Genomic DNA, 17824 nt, shown 5'->3' with positions numbered 1-17824 from the left:
GAGCCTGGTGGGCTGCCGTCTATGGGGTCGCACAGAGTCGGACACGACTGAAGCGACTTAGCAGCAGCAGCAGCAGCTCTTCCTGGGTGAGCTATTTCTAATTTGTAACAAAGCACATTAGTTCAGGAAGAAACCAGTGGCTAAGTGAGGTCACAGCTCTGAGCTCAGTCACACAGTATGTCACAGTGAGACTCACTGCAGCTACTACTTCACAAACATGCTCACAAAAAAAGCATCACTGAGGCAGAAGAGTGGCTGGGCATAACCTATTACCACCTCTGCTGGGAGTGGGGAATAAAAACTCAGGCTGTAAAGATCAGGGAATAAGTTGGCAAATCTTGACAAAATACACAGGATTCCTAAAGCTGGTGTTGAGAGACACCAAGAGGCTTCAAAAGTGTTACTAAATCAGTACCAAGAAACAAGATATATGGACTCTGTAGATCCTTCTTTCTAACACCTTGTTTTAGTTAAGGGCGGAGGAATGTTTTAAAAAGAGCACATTGCTATCGATATGAGAAAGGGTCCATCCGTTTCATTCTCTCATCTAAACCTCATGTACACAACAATGCCTGATACCTGGAAGATGCTGAGGAAATATTTATTGAATGAGATAAAACAAATGGACCAATCCAGGGAGAGGAGAGTAACGTTTGTGTAGCTCAATGCCAGCGGATAATAAATTTAACAGAAATGAAGGCTATTCACCAATAGCCAGCATTTTCTACATTTAAAAAAGACACTCAAGCAGGGCTACCGAATCTCTCTATAAAGCAAACTCTAAGAGCTTTCCGGCTCTGCGCTTCACCTTTCTAAAACTACAACTGCCGGACACAAATCAAGCTTTGAAAGGTATCAGCTACAATGCTAAGATGTCCTGGTCTTACTAGTCCAAGAAAGTTTTCATACCTGAGACCTAGTTCAACAAAATTGAGATGTGAGCATCACCAGCAATAGCTATACATCTTTAATCTAAAGACTAGGCATACAAGAAGCGTTTTACATCCATTCTCGTCTTAACAAGCTAACAAGGCCCCTTTCCAGAGGTCTTAATCCTTGGCCTCTACACTGTAGACAACCCCTGGTAATCTGAGTACTTGCTACCCACCCATGCTACTTGGTAGGACACGGAGGAAGCGATGGGCCTGCCCCTTACCGTCTTACTAAAGGATGGCAGACAGCCTGAGAAGCAACCTCATGGCCCAGTGAGCCTTTTAATTCTTCATTTCCATACTTATTAGGATGACAGCTGGAGTTGGTAGCTTCTAATCTACTCATAAATATGTTCAAGAGGGTCATGTATTGCAGAGCTCTACTCAATGTTAGTTTTGACAGATGTCACAAAAGAATCCCAGTGACTAAGAAATTTATTAATTCTTTATACTTCAGTTTCCTATCTAAGTTAAGCAATAAGCTTCCCATGCTCTACATTTGATTTTTAAGAATCTTCGGAGGAAAAGTGTTTCATATATAATTAAAAGAATGTTCCTTGTTAAGAGCTGGCATTGGGCTCAAAATTAATCCATGCTGGTACAATCCCCTTCTGGGTGCTCTGGAGAGAAAAAGGACACTGATATATAATGAAGTAATCGAGATGAAAAGGAGAGAAGAGATACAAGCTTAAAGTGAAGAAATGACACAGACCCCCCACATACACACTTTAAAAACTTTATTTGTATAAAAACTCATTTGTTTTTAAAGCATTAACAAGAGAGAAAGAAAAACAGGAAAGGCCTGGCGCAGAAGACACGCCCCTCAGTGTTCGGTGGGAAGCTGGGATTTTTGGTTCTCTGAAATTGAATGTTTAGTGTTTTAATAAATGAAAATAACAGTTAAAGGTCCCCAAAAGCCTATGGCTGTTCTATTACCCACACCCCACCGACAAAAAGAGCACCAGGAAAAGAGCAGAAAAAGACGAGAGAAACCAAGAGTGGAGCCAGGGCTGGACGGGCCGTCTCCCCTGTGCAGTACGCTTAGTCAGAGAGGAAGAGGCTCCTTTTTGCCAGAAAAGGAGTGGGAAGCAATGTGAGGAGGCAAAGGGGTAAATAAGGAACTTTAATGCATAGGAGAAGGGGGGTTGGGGGGTGGGTTGTGCACTTTTCTCCTACCCCAAAGCCTCAATATATTAGGGAAGGGGGAGGGAGGAGAATAAAGATTTCCAGTTGCATTTGAACAGCGCTTTTAGATTGAGGGGAGGAGTAAAAAGTAAATAAGGGACAGGGTTTAAAAAAAAAAAAATCAACCGCATAGCAGCCGATTCCTCTAGCCCAACCTGCAAATATACACTAACAGGAGGAGGGAAGGGGCGGGGCAGGCAGGGCGGGGCGGGAGGCGGGGATGGACACGCCTTCCCTGTCACCCCTTCAGAGGTGATGGTGATCCTGGGCAACCAACCTCATCTGGAGACTCATCAGAACAGGACTTTTGCAAAACCCCAACATATACAGTTGAGCAAAAACCTTCTATGGCTGAAGTCAGAGGCTGTTCCAATTCCCAGTGGAGAGACAGAGGGTCTCTAGGTCCCTTCTCTTCTTTCTGCTATTTGGGGCCAACAGTAGGTCAAAAAGCAACAAAGTATAATTTGCAAAATCATGAGAAATGAGACTGCAGAGGCAAAGAAAGGCACATGGAAGGGAAGGAGGAGATGCACCCCAGGCCAAAGGCACAAAGACGAGGCAGAGCCAGGGGCAAACCCCACCTTTTCAGGGTAGAGGGGGCAGGAGTATGTACATCAAGTCCTTTAGTCAGCCAGCCAGTCCAGGGTGGGGCGGGGGCAGGACGGGGCTGCAGGGGTGAGGACAGGAGACAGCAGGGCAGGGGGAGCCAGCTGGGAAGCTTCCTGCCAGTTTCGGACTAAGTGAAACATGTACATTCCTACTAGCTCCTCCCAGAGGCTCTTCTCCTCCCCGAAGACATCCTTCTGCTCCTTTGCACCCAAAAAAGTCTTCCTTGACACGTTCTCCTCTTTCTACAGCCTCTTGCAAACAGCCAGGCCGAGTCAGCAGACATTACCACGGACTGGGGGAGGAGGGTTCGGGACAGCCTCAGGGGGGCAGACGTGGCAGCCGGGGTTGGCAGGAGGCTTGGGAAAGAGATTTGGGGTGCAGGTCCTTGGGTGGTCCCGCCCCACAGAGGATCAGGGCAAGGTCTCTTACTCTCCGCTCTAGGAAACCTTCACTTAGTCAAGGGCCCTTGCCAAGTGGGATGTGCCAATGTTGCCGGCCTTCTTTGCTTCAAAAATAGTCATTAGGAATAAAAGAAGAGCTCACACTTTCCATTCTCAAAAAAAAAAAAAAAAAAAAGTCCCTTCCCCACCAGGAAAAGAAAAATCTTGATTAAGAATCATCAGTTTATCAGATTGCTGGACACGGCATGTATAGCATGTAACTTCCGGTTCTTTCCAAGGTTTCCAGTGAAGGTTCCCACTCTCTCCCTCCCTCCACCAAGGCCAAGAGTTCCAGGGAGAGCTGGCAAAAAGAGCTAATCTGCAGCAGTTTCTCAAGATATGTCTATAACTGAGTCAGGCTTCTCGGGAGTGACTGGAGGGGTCTGGAGGGGGGAAGAGGGACAATTAAGCTTCACTGGAAGCAGTTAGGGAGTTGATGGAAAGAAGGCAGCCACTTCAGGGCCATCAAGGCAGGAGGCAGCCTGGCAGTTGGCACAACAGTCCAGCGAAGAAAGGGAAAATCATCAGTCCATTTCACCACCAAAAAATAAAAGTACATATATTATAAGCCCGGATGTAGCGGAGAGAGTGGTGCTAAATCTTCTGCTGTAGGGGAAAAAAAAGAGAAAGACATGTTAGTAAGGTTGGCAATAAGGAGAACCAAAAGACAGAGGAACAAATCTGGAGGGAAGGAAGTGGCATAAATGGAAAATCAGATCACCAGCGGCCTCCTAAGAGGTGACAATCACAGAAGCAGCGCCCCTACACCCCACGTGGCCGAGAGCAATCAGATCCGCATGATTGGCAAACCGCTGGCACACAGAGCCTCGTTCCTCGAGGACCATCTTGGGGGTGGCGAGGACATACCATGGCAGGGCAAGACATGGGCTCCCCCTCATCCAAAACAACACATCCAACTCCTCCTCCAGAGACTCCTGCCCCTCGTCCTGCTGTGAAACATGCCATGTGTTAGTAGGAGAGCAAGGAAACAGGAACCTCACGAATGAGTGCAGACCCAGGGAAAACCCCCACATCTGTGAGGTCAAACAGGAGGAGGCAGCAGTAGTGAGGGAACGGCAAGATAGTCCAGAAAAGTCAGGAAGAGAAAGCGAGTGCTGTGAGGGAAAATCAGCTGGCGTTAGTCACACACGCAACACATTCACAACCTTGCTTCTCCCATCTCGACCATCACAGAATTAACGGCCCAAGAAATCTCAACATGAATCAAAAGTCCTACTTTTTCCCTAAAAAAAAAAAAAAGCCTCAAGAAAAGGATGCCATCTTCCACTATACCCTCTTCTCCTAATTCACAGAACATGCAGGCTTCAAAACAGAAGTGGCCTGAGAGGGCCAACAGTACATAAAGAGGATTTACCATCAGGGGTGCTCCCTTCAGTGGCTCCATTTCGCCTAGGTCTCCGGGTCGGTCCAGTGTTCTGTTGTGGTCCCCTCTTTCATTGAGTGTGGAATAGTTGTTATCTAGTTTAAAAAAAGAAAAGGAAAACTGTACACAGAGAGACGGTGTCCCCTCCAGAAGGGCATTACGGTCTGGCAGGCCTGGACATAAAAAACGTACATCTCCCTGGGAGGGCAATACATGCCGCATGTGATAATGAAGCTAAACTGAAGAGACCTGTCTATGCAGAGAACTGGGGTTAGAAGACAAGAGGTGAGGCGAGCTGCAATGGTAAGGCAAGACCTAACGAAGTAGCCAGGACTTCAACCAAGCCTTTGGGGAGAAGACAGCTTAGAGAGCAGTTGGGAAGGGCATTCCAACAGGAGACATCACAAGAGCAAAATAAAGAGAGTACGGAGTGAAGAGACAGGCCAGCAAGTAGACCAGGCGGGCTGCAGCAGGGAGAGCGGGCCGGCCAGCCGCTGCAGCAGGCTGTGAAGGGACACAAACGAACTTCTGCGGTGACGCAGAGGCACAGAGTGGTTTCTTTTTAGCCTCTGAACATTTGGAAATGTGGCGAAAGGTAGACAGATCAGGTTTTACTAAATCTCTTCGAACCCCTCCAGTGAACATGCAGCCAGCGCTCTTGAGGACGGCAAACAGCCAGGCTGCTGGAGAGAAGTGCGGTGCTAGACAGTCCTCGTCCCAGTGACCTGCTCCTCCACATGCTTAGGCACGGATTAATCACCTACCTAACGATTTCGTATTTGATCCCATACTGCTCATCTGAATTTCTTCCCGATCAGGTTTCTTATCTATAGGGAGTCAGAAAGTTATCCAGGTCAAAAACCGACTCTTCAAACTTTACACTCATCATAAAATCACTCTCGGTCTGTCTCTCCTTCCCCTCCCTCTCATCAAAGTTTTACTGAGCACCACCCACAACTGCCAAGCTCTAGATAAAAAGAGATCCCTCTCCTACAGACTCTAATATAAGAAACCATTCACTCTACGCCAGGGGGCTTCAAACCATTAGGTCTCAAAGCTCCTTTATATTCTTAGAAATTACGAGGCTCCGAAGAGCGCTCACGGGTGCAGGTTACTTGTATTAACAGTTATGGCACTAAGAAATTTTAAATACTCATTTCATTTAAAAATAACAGTAAACCTATTCCATGTTAACATAAATCATACTTTTAATTTTTAAAAAAAGCATTATTTTACATTTTTGCACATCTTTGGAGTTGGCTTAAGAGAAGGTAGCTAGACTCCCATATTTGCCTTTGTAATTCAATCTGTTGGGATGTTATTTAGGAGAAGGCAATGGCACCCCACTCCAGTACTCTTGCCTGGAAAATCCCATGGACGTAGGACCCTGGTAGGCTGCAGTCCATGGGGTCGCTAAGAGTCGGACATGACTGAGCGACTTCACTTTCATGCATTGGAGAAGGAAATGGCAACCCACTCCAGTGTTCTTGCCTGGAGAATCCCAGGGACGGGGGAGCCTGGTGGGCTGCCGTCTATGGGGTCGCACAGAGTTGGACACGACTGAAGCAACTTAGCAGCAGTAGCAGCAGGGATGTTATTTGGGATGAACTGTATGAAGAAAATCCAGCCTCACACAGATAAGAAGTTGGAAAAGGGAGGAGAATTTTAACAGTCCTTCAGATGATGGTGACCATTCTTTATAGTATACTAATACTCAACAAGTAGAGTTTTCTTTAAGGTCAGCACAATGTGGAATCTGAATCCAAACCAACGCTCTCTTCATCTTCTGTTAAATTAAAACCCATTTGTCTGTTTTGCACTTTGAATGGATCAATTAACCCTGTATGATTTTGAAAATCATGCATTGGTCACCTGGAAAATATACTGGTTCACAGTTATGCAGATCTTCTAAAGTTAACATATTTCATGATATAATATATTAAAAAAAAATCACACTCACTAAAATCACCAATGAGTTTATCAAAAAGTACATTAAATATTGGGATTTTACCAGGCTCACAGTGGCAGATACAAGTCTTCCAAAATTAAAATTTTCACTTGAAAATTCAGGCAGCAAGTACTTGTCAGTTACTTTTTCCCAAACTGACAAGCTCTCTGCATTCATTTTTAAGTAAAAATGGTGTTTCCAAAAAAAAAAAAAAAAGGTGGCTTAGTTCACCTAGTAACTCAAACAGCACAATTCTCCCCCTCAAGATAACCGTCAGGCTCTGGTGCGCTGCGGGCGCCGTGTGAGCACTCCCTACAGCATCTACGCAGAACATCAAGGAATCCTCAAGAGTAGAACCCATAAAATCAGTAACTGTTACAGTTCATCAAGTACGTTCTGAAGTGAGACTGGCTCGTTTCCCCCCCCCCTGCCCAAACTCGCTCCTCTTGTAACAGCAAGTAAGTGGCAACAAAGACTCCAACAGCTGGCCTGGTTTGGGATCACTGCCTGGTTTGCGCTCAGCCCCCAGCAATAGAGCAAGCACCCCCCATGCTTCTGTACCGTCAGTACCATGTCAACAGATTTGATGATCCTCAGACCACATTTCAGGCAAAACCCCAGTGTCGTTAAGACAATAAGGACTATAAAAGACACAAGTGACAATCACGTCACAAAACAAGATATGTCATTTGTCTTTTGAAGAAAGTGTTTGCTCACACGGCAGTATTTAAAAGACAGAACCCAGAAGAACAGAGCTATGTCTGGAAACAAGTCGTTTTTGTTGTCCCTTTCCTGGTTTGCCTGTACTTTCTAATTTTTCAACAGTAAACGTACACTACTTGGTATTATATGAAAATTTAAAAGGGAAGAACAATCCTTTTGCAATATTCAGATCTCCCTTAGACTGATGGTAGGGTTATGTCCTGATAACCTAAGCAGAGAAACCAGAGCAGGGCTCACTATCGGCCATCTGTAGTCCACAGGCAGAGTCGGGGGTCACACCCAGGCCAACTGCCTGTCTTATCTTCTGATGCTCTCCTATTTTGTAAAGGCCCGTGCTATAATCCCGAGGTGAAGTATAACCTCCTCCACCAAAAGACAAGCTTGTTCAGAAGTAAATGCATATCTTATTCAGTTAGATGGCAGGCCCACTAGAGAACAGCAGAGGTGGAGTGAAAACAGAGAGGCGTCCCCTCACCCTGTACCTGATCTCTGGCTCCGGTCAATGAGAGGGAGCGTGCTGTCATCATAGGAGTGGCTGCTCTGGCTCCGAGAAGCATTGTTCAGGCTCACCTGGGGGCACACGCGAAACGCAGTCACGTCGCAGAGTACCGAATTCACCCACGCCCTGCTCCTCAATGGGCCCAGACTTTAGGGCCTTATTCCCAAGTACACTTCTTACCAAAAGGTGACCTGCACGGGTTAAACAAACACCTATATACTGAGACAAAAGTAGGATGCGATGGCTTTGATCTGTGTTTCTGAACCAATTACAAAGGCACCAAACGCTCACACTATCCAAAGGAAATACAGTCTCAGAAAATGGCAAACTCCTTCAAAGGGCCACCGGTCAACACTGCCAGCAGCACTCACACTGCGCTACGACACAGCGCAAGACCAGGACTACTTCCGGCACCATTTGGGGGGAAAGTAAATAAATGATTTCTTTACACAGAGACGTGGGTCAAAAGTAGACTCAGTGTGACAGTGAAACAGAAGCAGCAAAGAAAGAAGCATTACCTGAAACCAAGGGGAAGAGAGGGGAAAGCCTCAGTCCCAAGAGTCACTCTACCTGAAAGTCTGACTTCTTCCAGCCTTCCTTCTCCAGTGGCTTCCGCAGCTCCTTATACCCCCAGATCGTCTGTAACACAAGCGCGGCTGCTCGAACTTCTTTTTCTGAGCGGTTCCTTTTAGGGAAATAAAACCAGATGGAATGTGGATGTAAGACCAGGAAAGAAGCTGAGAGCATGTCCTCTCTAATACAATGTAACATAAGAATATAAGTCCCCAAATAGGCAAGACCAGGTTTTCACCAAGTCCAGTATTTTAACTCAAACAGTAACAAAAAAATGTCTGACGGAAGAGTCTTATCAATTTATGGGTCAACATTAAGACAGAAAAGAGAGCAATATCTCCTTCATTCTTTACAGGTAAAAAAGGGAAAACAGCCTGCAGAATCGACAGGGCAGAGCCCCTCCCCAGCGCCCTCTCCCGCACTCACGTGCCCCAGCTGTGACCGGTAAGTGTTACTCTCACCCTGATTTGTTGATCAAAACCAGCTTCTCAATACCCTGGGTCTCCCGGAGCTTTTTGGCAGCCTCCAAGTTCTCAGCGATAACTTCGTTGATGGTGTTCAGAATAGAGACCACAGTGTCCTCAGAGAAATTCTGCGAAGAGCTCTGCTGCCCTCCTGGCAGATTCTTGACCAAGTTAGGAATGGCATGTTTACCTACAGCGGTAAGACGGGAGGCATGTACACAAGGGAGAGCCAGCGGAGCCAGGCTCTGAGGAGCCCAACACTCACTGCACTGACCATATCAAGAGCGGGGACCACCCATGAGAATCAGCTTCATGCTCCTGTAGGACTGTCACTTCAGAAGGGCAAAGGACCAGGAACAGCCATGAATGCACTGTCCTTCCTGTCTGTCTACTTATTCTCCCCCTTCAGTCACATTAAAACAATCTGGATACTTTATGTCAAATACACTACACGGTCCCGGCAGGTCTCTTGGTGAGAACAGCACATTGAATACTACAGTAGTTTAATACAACAATCACTGTGAATTTGAAAAAAAACAAAAACTGGGCTCTGCTTTATTAACTCTGGAGAAATTACTTAACGTCCCGACCCTCAGTTTTCTTTTTCCATTTAAAAAAAAAAGAAAAAGTACCTTTGTAAAACAGTGACATTTAAATGAGAACATACAGATATGCTTAACAATCCCTAGAAACAAAGTACATGCTCAACAAATAAGGTATGATTTTTCAACTTTTAAAGAGTCATCACCTCTTCTCTTTCCAAGAACCATTAGAATATAATCCTCTCTAATGCCCCAGATTCACAAACTATGGAGGACTAGGATTCTTCCTCAGCTGTTTCAACAAATAAACTCAGCACCTGCTGAATAGAAGGTGCGGTAGCAGATGCTGAGGTGGCGGCTAACAGCCAGCTCCTTACCAATCAACTCTTTGTTGCGCGCATCCACAGCAAGGTTTCTCAGGGCTCCAGATGCAGCTTTCACAACCCGCTCGTGTTCATTGGTCAGGAGGTCAGCAATGGCGGAAAGAGCTTTCTCTTGACGCAGAGCTGAGCGGATGTATCGACCATACTACAAGGAGCACATGGAAAGAAGCAGAACAGATTACAAACGATAGCAAAAGAGTAAGCTAAGTCCTTCCATCCCCAAATGCATCTTATACAAGGGTCTCACCGTCCAGCGCCCAGCACACAAGTTCTGGATGGCCCCAGCTGACGCTTCTAGGATGGCGGGATTCTTGCTCTCTTTGAGGAGTGAGATGTATATCCGAACCACCTCCGGCTGAAATAAAAGCTCATAACCTGCACAAGAAAGGGCAAGAAAGCAGAGGGTGCTTAGCAGTGCCTACAGAGCAGGCTCTGGCTGACTACAGACCAGTGTTAGGGTTGACTCTGGGTTGATGGGTTTATGTCCCTATACAAGCAGGCTCTCTAAACACCTTCCCCCAACCCAAGAGCAAAGTCAGATTTGACTACATGCCTCCTCAAGAATAATTCGTCCATGTCAAAAGCAGGACATGTATCAACTCATATGCAATTCCTCTCTCTCCTTCCTAGTCTCTTTTCTAGCCACAGTTTACTCTGGCCATGCCCAGCTCTCAAGGGCTTCACTTACTCATCAACGGCACTGAAGAGTTAAAGATTTCTCATCTCAAATGATGGAGAAGGAAATGGCAACCCACTCCAGTGTTCTTGCCTGGAGAATCTCAGGGATGGCGGAGCCTGGTGGGCTGCCATCTATGGGGTGGCACAGAGTCAGACACAACTGAAGCGACTTAGCAGCAGCAGCATCTCAAATGAATTATCTCTAACTTAAGTGAGTCATCCTGCTCACCCTAACTATGATTAAGCCAAAGGGTCTCTCATAGATTTAACAACATCTAAATTTTAATATCCACGGAGAGCTGTGAATTTTGGACTCACCATATTGATGAACATAAAAAGTTCCTGGTCTAGACTACCATCAAGTCCTTACCCTCAAGTAATCTGAATAACTGCCATGACAAGAAGTCCTTTGAAAGTCAGTTATAATATTTCAAATTTCCAAATACTTTAATCACCACTTCAAATTCCTTAAGTCGGGGGGACAGGACAGTGAACACACTGTATAACCTAGTGGTAGGCTGCCAAACAGTTCATGCGTGGACGATGTTTACGAGAACCATGGAGCCTGAGAAGAGTAAGATAACGTACCTCGAGCAGGACTAGTTCTTTTAGGGAAGTCCACTGTATCGTTTGTTGGATCCTCTGTGGGTTTTTTCCCTTTGGAAATTTAAAAAAGAAAGTGGGGGGAGAAGGAAGTTTAAGAAAGGAAGAGTCCACTCAGTATATTCTTTATTCTTCAGTCAGAATGTTCCCATCAGAGATGCATCAAGAGGGGCATAAGACAAAACAACAAAGAAACCAAGACAGGATCCCCAAGAGCAGAACACGCGCAGCAGCCGGGTGAGCTAAGGATGGCAGCTAGTGCTGCTGCTGTCCTCCGTGCCGGGAACAGGGGCTGCTGCCCAGAAACAGGTGCCGGGAGCCGCTCGCTCAGAAGAGCGCGACCAGGCTCAGCGGCCTTCCTCCAATGAATTTTCCTACATGCATCCACAGGGAAGGGTTAGGCAAGGAAATGCCAAGAACGCTAAAACCCAAACATGCAAATTAGAGGTAGGTAAGCCGCTTAAAAGATTCCACTCACCTCTGGAGAACCACTCATCTTCCAGCGCGTCACCCAAGGTGGAAAGGAGAGGAGAGAAATGAAGGAAGAAAAACGCAGGAGAGAGTTGTCAACAGGATCACGGGAAAACAAGCAGGGAAGCACAGAGGAAAAGACAAACACAGGAAACAGAGGAGGAGGGGGAGAAGGCCCCAGGTCAGCTGGCTCTCAGCCTTCACTGCCCAACTATTGATCCTGACACCACCACCACCAGCACCAGCGTGAAGCACACGGCACAGGGGACATCCCCGACTGGGCAGACTCCAGCACTGCTCAGCACGCGTTCCACACGCACAGCCAGACAGCTTCCTCTCCCCGTCCTGCACGAACGAGCGGGGGAGCGGGAAGCAAGCCTCACCTTTGCCTTTCTTGGCCCCAAAGCAGCTGGCAGCATGCGGCCCGGTACTGTTGGCGACGCTGGGAGGCGCCTCCTGGTAGCGCTCTGCTTGCGGGATCTCCCGGTGAACTTGATAGGACAGGTTCCGAAGGAGGCAGACGCAGTTCTCGACAAGCTTGGGGTCACAAAGAAAAGGCCCAGTGAGAGAGAACGACAGGGGACCTTCCAGCACGCACAGGTTTCCACGATGAGCCTCAAAAGCACAGCCCCACTCATTATCTCCCATAATGCCTCTTAAGTGCCCCCAAGCTTCTCAGATTCTTTCAGCCTCAGGCTAATAAAGGTTTATGCTACCATTTGGTGTGCAACATAAAACTCAACGTCACATTGACTTTTTCCTAATTAGAAAAAAATGGAAGTATGGCTAAACAGCTCTAAAATATGTAGGTAGAGGAAATTCCAAAGCAAACAGTTTTCCTCTAAGGTGGGGGCCGGTACAGGTATCTAACGTTATTTGAAAGCCTGAGATGATAGGTCTGTCTTACGGGTACCTGACCTACCTTGCTATCCGAATCTTTCTGTCCAATCTCAGCCTGGACAATGAAAATGAGAGCATCCACCAACCCATCGCACTCCCGAAGTTTCCGGCGTGCTTCACTCCTCTCCGAGCTGACATTCCTGAGGGGAAAGGGGAAGCTTCGAGATGCCTGAACTCCAGAAAGCCTCTCTTAGTACCCCTAGGCCCTGCAAGCCTCCTTACTGCCTTTCCGCGGTCACAAACAAAGAGTATCTGTTAGGGGAGGCACTAAAGCTGACGGAGAGCGGACGTTCCTGCTTTCAGGACACTTATGACCAGGCCAGGGGTGGGCACATAGATGGAGCAGACCAACAGCAACAACGTCAGACAGAACAGACGCTGCTCGTGGGCAAGCGCAAATGTCGAGTGGCGGCAGGGCACACAGGCACATGTCCCGAAGAGAGAACACACTGCAGCTTATAGGACACAAGACAGAGAACTCGGGAGAACGTTCTGGAAGACAAACACCTGAGTCTGGCCTCAAAACAGAAACAAGCAGCTGCGCCCTGCAGACAGGGAAGGGCTCTGCCCACTCTGTCCTTCCAGTATGCTGCACCCATGTGCTGCATGTATCGCAGTCTGACTTGAAACACAATTAAAGGCACAGACACACACAAGCCCAGGACTAGACAACGGCCTTACACCGTTGGTTTTGAACAAATTATATTAACAAAGTCAAAGAGGCACAGAAGTGAGGAAGATGTGTGGGAACCGCAAGTAAAGCATACAGTATGCCAGGGGGTAGCAATGGGCAGACGCACAGGACAGGGTCATGGACGCAACACAGACCGGCACGGAGCCTAAACGACAGACTACGGGATTTAACGTGCTTCCAAAGCAGTTTCAGTCTTTAGAAGCCCAGTCCTCCCACGCTCCCAGCCCCTCTGTTACCTGAGGCAGCCGGCGGTATTGGTGAGCACGGACTCCCACTCGACGTGGCGTGGCTTACAGTCTTCGCTAGGTTCCCGCTCCCACCCCGAATGGGGAATGATCACTTCATCCGTTAAGGCGTGCAGCGCGTGGTCCACGATCTCCATTTTTATGGAGTCATGGGATGAGAGATTCCACAGGGTTCCTGGCAGAGACCACTCATCAGACAGTTCTCCAGCACCAAGACAGTACGTCTGAAGAATGCCAAAGAGAAGCCCCTTTCCCAGCATTTCTCAGTCTTCCCCAATGACCAAATACCTTGTAACAATATTCAAGCTTTAGTTTGTTACTCATGACAACGTGTTTTACATTATGGCTCAATACAAACATACACATCATGAAGTAAGGTTTCTAAAACAATAATTACTATAAGCAATACTTTCTGGGCCCGCTATACCCATTTGTTAATCTCACCAGCACTGACATTTTGGGCCAGATAATTTTTGTTGTGGAGAGCTATCCCGCCCATCATTAAATGAGTAAATGTCAGGAGAAGGCAATGGCACCCCACTCCAGTACTCTCGCCTGGAAAATCCCATGGACGGAGGAGCCTGGTAGGCTGCAGTCCATGGGGTCGCTAGGAGTTGGACACGACTGAGCGACTTCACCTTCACTTTTCACTTTCATGCATTGGAGACGGAAATGGCAACCCACTCCAGTGTTCTTGCCTGGAGAATCCCAGGGACGGGGGAGCCTGGTGTGCCGCCGTCTATGGGGTCGCACAGAGTTGGACACGACTGATGCGACTTAGCAGCAGCACAGCAGCAGCAGGCCTTCACTCATCAGACACCGATGGCACTCTGTCCCAACCCCCAAAGCCCCAGGTTCTGACAATGCACACACTGCACACACTGCAATGTCCTCTGGGGGCAAGCTCGCCCCGACTGAGAATGATCATCTGTGCTGTTTCTCTTCCTTTCTTTCTCCTGGGCTGCTGACTGTGATCCACACAGGCTAGCGGAACACGCCCCAGTCACCTCAGAACGACTACTGGGCAGTGACACAGGTCCGCCGTCACCAGCTCCTGTGAGTTTAAAACAGGAGCCAAGGATCTGGAATTTTAAGGGAAGTCTTCTGCGTTTAACACATTAGCAAACAATGCTTTAAAATCAGACTTCCCTGGTGGCTCAGACAGTAAAGAATCTGCCTGCAGTATAGGAGACCCAAGTGCAATCCCTGGGTCAGGAAGATCACCTGGAGAAACGAATGGCAACCCACTCTGGCGTTTAAAATCTGGAAAACCTTGCACAATCTCCGACCCTAAACCTAGAGGCTCCCCCTCGGGCCTGGAACTCACCAGTAATCACTTCAGTGAGGTCCATGTCACGGGCCTTTCGGAGCAATCGCACGAGAGCAGGAACACCGTCACAGTTTTTTATAGCGATCTTGTTCTCCTGGTCACGCCCAAAAGAGATATTCTTGAGAGCGCCACAGGCTCCAAGGTGCACCTCCTTTTTGGGGTGGTCTAACAATCCCACCAGCACTGGGACGCCCTTGAGCTTCCGGACGTCCGTCTTCACCTTGTCGTTGCGGTAGCACAAGTGCTGCAGGTACGCAGCCGCGTTGGACTTGACGGCGTCCAGGCGGAACCCCAGCATGGCGATCACCTCGGGCAGCTCCGGCTGTCTCCAGTTGGGGGGCGGGGGCCCGCCCTTGCGCAGGCTGTCCAAGCTTGCCAGACTCCCTCGTTCGTGCTGGGCCAGAGGCGCCCAGTAGTACTGGTCTGATGGCACCTCCTCACCAATCATGTCTTCATAGCTCCTGCGGTGTCAGAAGGACCAAGAGAGAAAAAAGAATACACCGAGGTGTCATGCATGGTTCTTTGGAGAGCTCTCATTACCCCTCATCTTCAAGGAAGGAAGAACCCCAGCTCTAGTATACTAGATCTCATGTCTCCTTTGCATAAAGAATATACTGATCGATTTTTCTTAAAGAGATAAGACAATAATTTTACAGGCATCTGCGATTAGATTAAAGCTATCATTTTTTTCTGTGACGTTTACTAGCAACAAACATTTGGACAGTTGATCACAAAAAAGAACCAAATCCTGACTGCTTAGTGCTTGAATGGTACCTGATACCTAGTAAGTTCTCCAGATAGAGACTGAAATAAACCTTCAGACAGCAGAGTTAAGGAAACCAACGAACTTGGCAGCAGAGAAATCAGGGAACAACGTTTGACACCAGCTCTCGTGAGGCATTTACACACAGGAAACAGCTGATGGGATAAGGCTCTTAAACACATTTCACCTGTAAGCCTGTCCTTACCCTATTTTGGGAATTATTTTTTAAAGCGAGAAAGCGAGATTCTTACAGAGTCTCTCTTTTTTTTGCAAGTAACGGCAGTAGAGGACACGAAGGACTTAGCTTTGGTACTGACGAGCTGTAAGCTTGAACGTGAGTTTGCACAGTTCATCCCAAGGTCATCTCTGCTACTCAACAAATGGGTTTGAGACAGGATTTCTAGTCTCCAATTTCTAAAGACAACACTTCCAGTTCTGCCAAAATACACTCTAATGGCCACCATCACATTTGGGATACCCAGCCACTGAGAAAAGAGCCAGAGCCAGAGCCACCGAAGGTGAAGAAGAATCTAACCCGGGACAGGCTTCCTCCTCGGTGCTACCGACCACCACTAGAGGGTGAGTCTGTCACACTGTTATTTACTCCTAACAGCCAGGAAGGAAGAGACCCATCATCTTCGAGCTCATCTCACTCAGTGGCTCCCGCAGGAGAGGGGAGAATCCATTGTGCGGAGCACTCCAAAGAAGCCTCTCGTTTACTCCACAAAACCACTGCCCCGTCAGCAAACCCTCGAGGTTAGCCTGAGCAGAGGGCCGGCCTCAGAGCTGCCAAAGTTACGCTCAAATACAGTTCAAATGGACAAAGCAGTCAGTCAAAAAAAAAAAAATCACTATTTTTTAATATCACTGAAACAAAATACACAGGTCATATAGCTAAGAGTTCAGAGTCGGCTGCGAAACAGCACAGCAGGTAAGATTCCATTTCAGAGGGAAAATAAGGTCAGAGTGTGTTTACTTGTGTAAGGAAAAGAACACAAAAGAAAAGCATAACAATGTTAAGGGAAGTGCTTTATCAGTGGATGGTTTGATGGTTTTACTCTTATTATTATTTTAATATAAAGCAATTGCAGAACAATCACCATAACGATTTTGGTCACGTTTACAAGTGGGTCATGACATTCTTTCCTTTGTCTTACAAATAACAAAGCTGTGCCCAGAAGGATCAGATGACTCGCCTTCGGCTACCTGGCTAACGGCAAAGGCCCGGCTAGAACCCAGGCCTCAGGTCCAGAGCTTCCTCCACTCATCTCTCGGCCCCGCGGTTTTCACTTGACCTTGCAGTGCTCTCCGAGGCCGAGAACAGGAAGGAGCAAATGTTCTTGGCTAGTCGAGCAGGTTTCTAAGTCCAGCACCACCCTGGGATAAACCCAAGAACCAAGCCAAACCCTCTTTATGTCAACTGCTCCAACCAGGGACAAGTGAATGACCTAGCCACCAGCACTCACTCAACCCACTCAGTCCACTAATGAGGAAGTCAGGAAAAGCACGCCTGTCGCCAGGAGAAGGTGCCGCCACCCGAGGCCGCCTCCTTTGGTGATGGCTGTACCTGGTGTGCCCCCCAGCCCCACCCCGGGAATAAAACATGAGTCACATGGGAGCTGGATTTGCTGTCCAAAAGATTCCTGAAAGGTGAGTGACTCAGGCTTAGATAATGGGGCCTCTAGCCTGGGCCCAGCCCCGTCTGCTGTTAACCAAAGCTACCTAATATGAGTAAAATGAGCACCAAGGCATCTGCTTTAGAAAGTCATGACCTCACACAGAAATTCAGCAACAGCTGGTAGGATATTCTTACCATTAAGACATCCGTAAATCTTCTCCTAGAATTCTTCTTATTTCTCTTTGCTCAGAAAACACTGCTCTCTGATTTATTCTAAAACAAGGTTGGCAGCCCATGGGCCACATCAGCCCTGAAACTAAGAACGGTTTTCACATTTTTTTGTGGTTTTTGCTCAGTCACTAAGTCATGATCGACTCTTGTTGACCCCATGGACTGCAGCATGCCAGGCTCCCCTGTCCTCCACTATTTCCCAGAGTTTGCTCAAATTCATGCCCACTGAGTTGGTCATGCTATCTAACCATATCATTTCATATTTTTAAAAGGTTGTAAAATGAACAATGACATACAACAAAAACAATATATCATTTGCAAAGCCTAAATCAGTTCCATGGTCCTTTATAAGGTTTAGGGCTTTCCTGATAGCTCAAATGGCAAAGATTCTGCCTTCAATGCAGAAGACCTGGGTTCAATCCCTAGGTCAGGAAGATCCCCTGGAGAAGGGAATGGCAACCCACTCCAGCATTCTTGCCTGGAGAATTCCATGGACAGAGGAGCCTGGTGGGCTACAGTCCATGGAGTCCTCCCACACGACTGAGCGACTAACACTTTCACTTTCAACTGTCCATCCGGCTCCTGAAAGCCTAAAATCCTTAACCTTGT

The 17824-nt window shown here is 47.4% G+C and overlaps 1 protein-coding gene across 16 annotated transcripts in view; it reads right to left on the bottom strand.

The window, feature by feature from the left end:
• Nucleotides 1-1354: 1354 nt before the first annotated feature.
• Nucleotides 1355-17824, bottom strand: part of CTNND1 (catenin delta 1) — a 45344-nt gene continuing 28874 nt past the window's right edge. For 9 of the 16 annotated variants that reach the window (XM_059874697.1, XM_059874699.1, XM_010812882.4 and 6 more), the window contains 15 exons: nt 14601-15064; nt 13265-13448; nt 12357-12474; nt 11818-11971; nt 11442-11459; nt 10949-11017; nt 9930-10057; nt 9677-9827; nt 8755-8947; nt 8291-8405; nt 7704-7791; nt 5315-5377; nt 4542-4645; nt 4034-4116; nt 1653-3772 (listed from right to left, as the gene is read on the bottom strand). In XM_059874697.1, coding sequence (XP_059730680.1) covers nt 3691-3772; nt 4034-4116; nt 4542-4645; nt 5315-5377; nt 7704-7791; nt 8291-8405; nt 8755-8947; nt 9677-9827; nt 9930-10057; nt 10949-11017; nt 11442-11459; nt 11818-11971; nt 12357-12474; nt 13265-13448; nt 14601-15064 — 2014 coding nt within the window. In that variant the 3' untranslated portion in view covers nt 1653-3690. Of the gene's footprint in view, nt 3773-4033; nt 4117-4541; nt 4646-5314; nt 5378-7703; nt 7792-8290; nt 8406-8754; nt 8948-9676; nt 9828-9929; nt 10058-10948; nt 11018-11441; nt 11460-11817; nt 11972-12356; nt 12475-13264; nt 13449-14600; nt 15065-17824 lie in introns of all 16 variants that reach the window. The other 7 variants (XM_024975234.2, XM_024975233.2, NM_001192402.3 and 4 more) reach the window with 6 other exon arrangements.

Source organism: Bos taurus, chromosome 15, assembly GCF_002263795.3.
Source record: "Bos taurus isolate L1 Dominette 01449 registration number 42190680 breed Hereford chromosome 15, ARS-UCD2.0, whole genome shotgun sequence".
NCBI classification, from domain to species: Eukaryota; Metazoa; Chordata; class Mammalia; order Artiodactyla; family Bovidae; genus Bos; species Bos taurus.
This window is presented reverse-complemented; position numbering and strand designations above follow the sequence as displayed.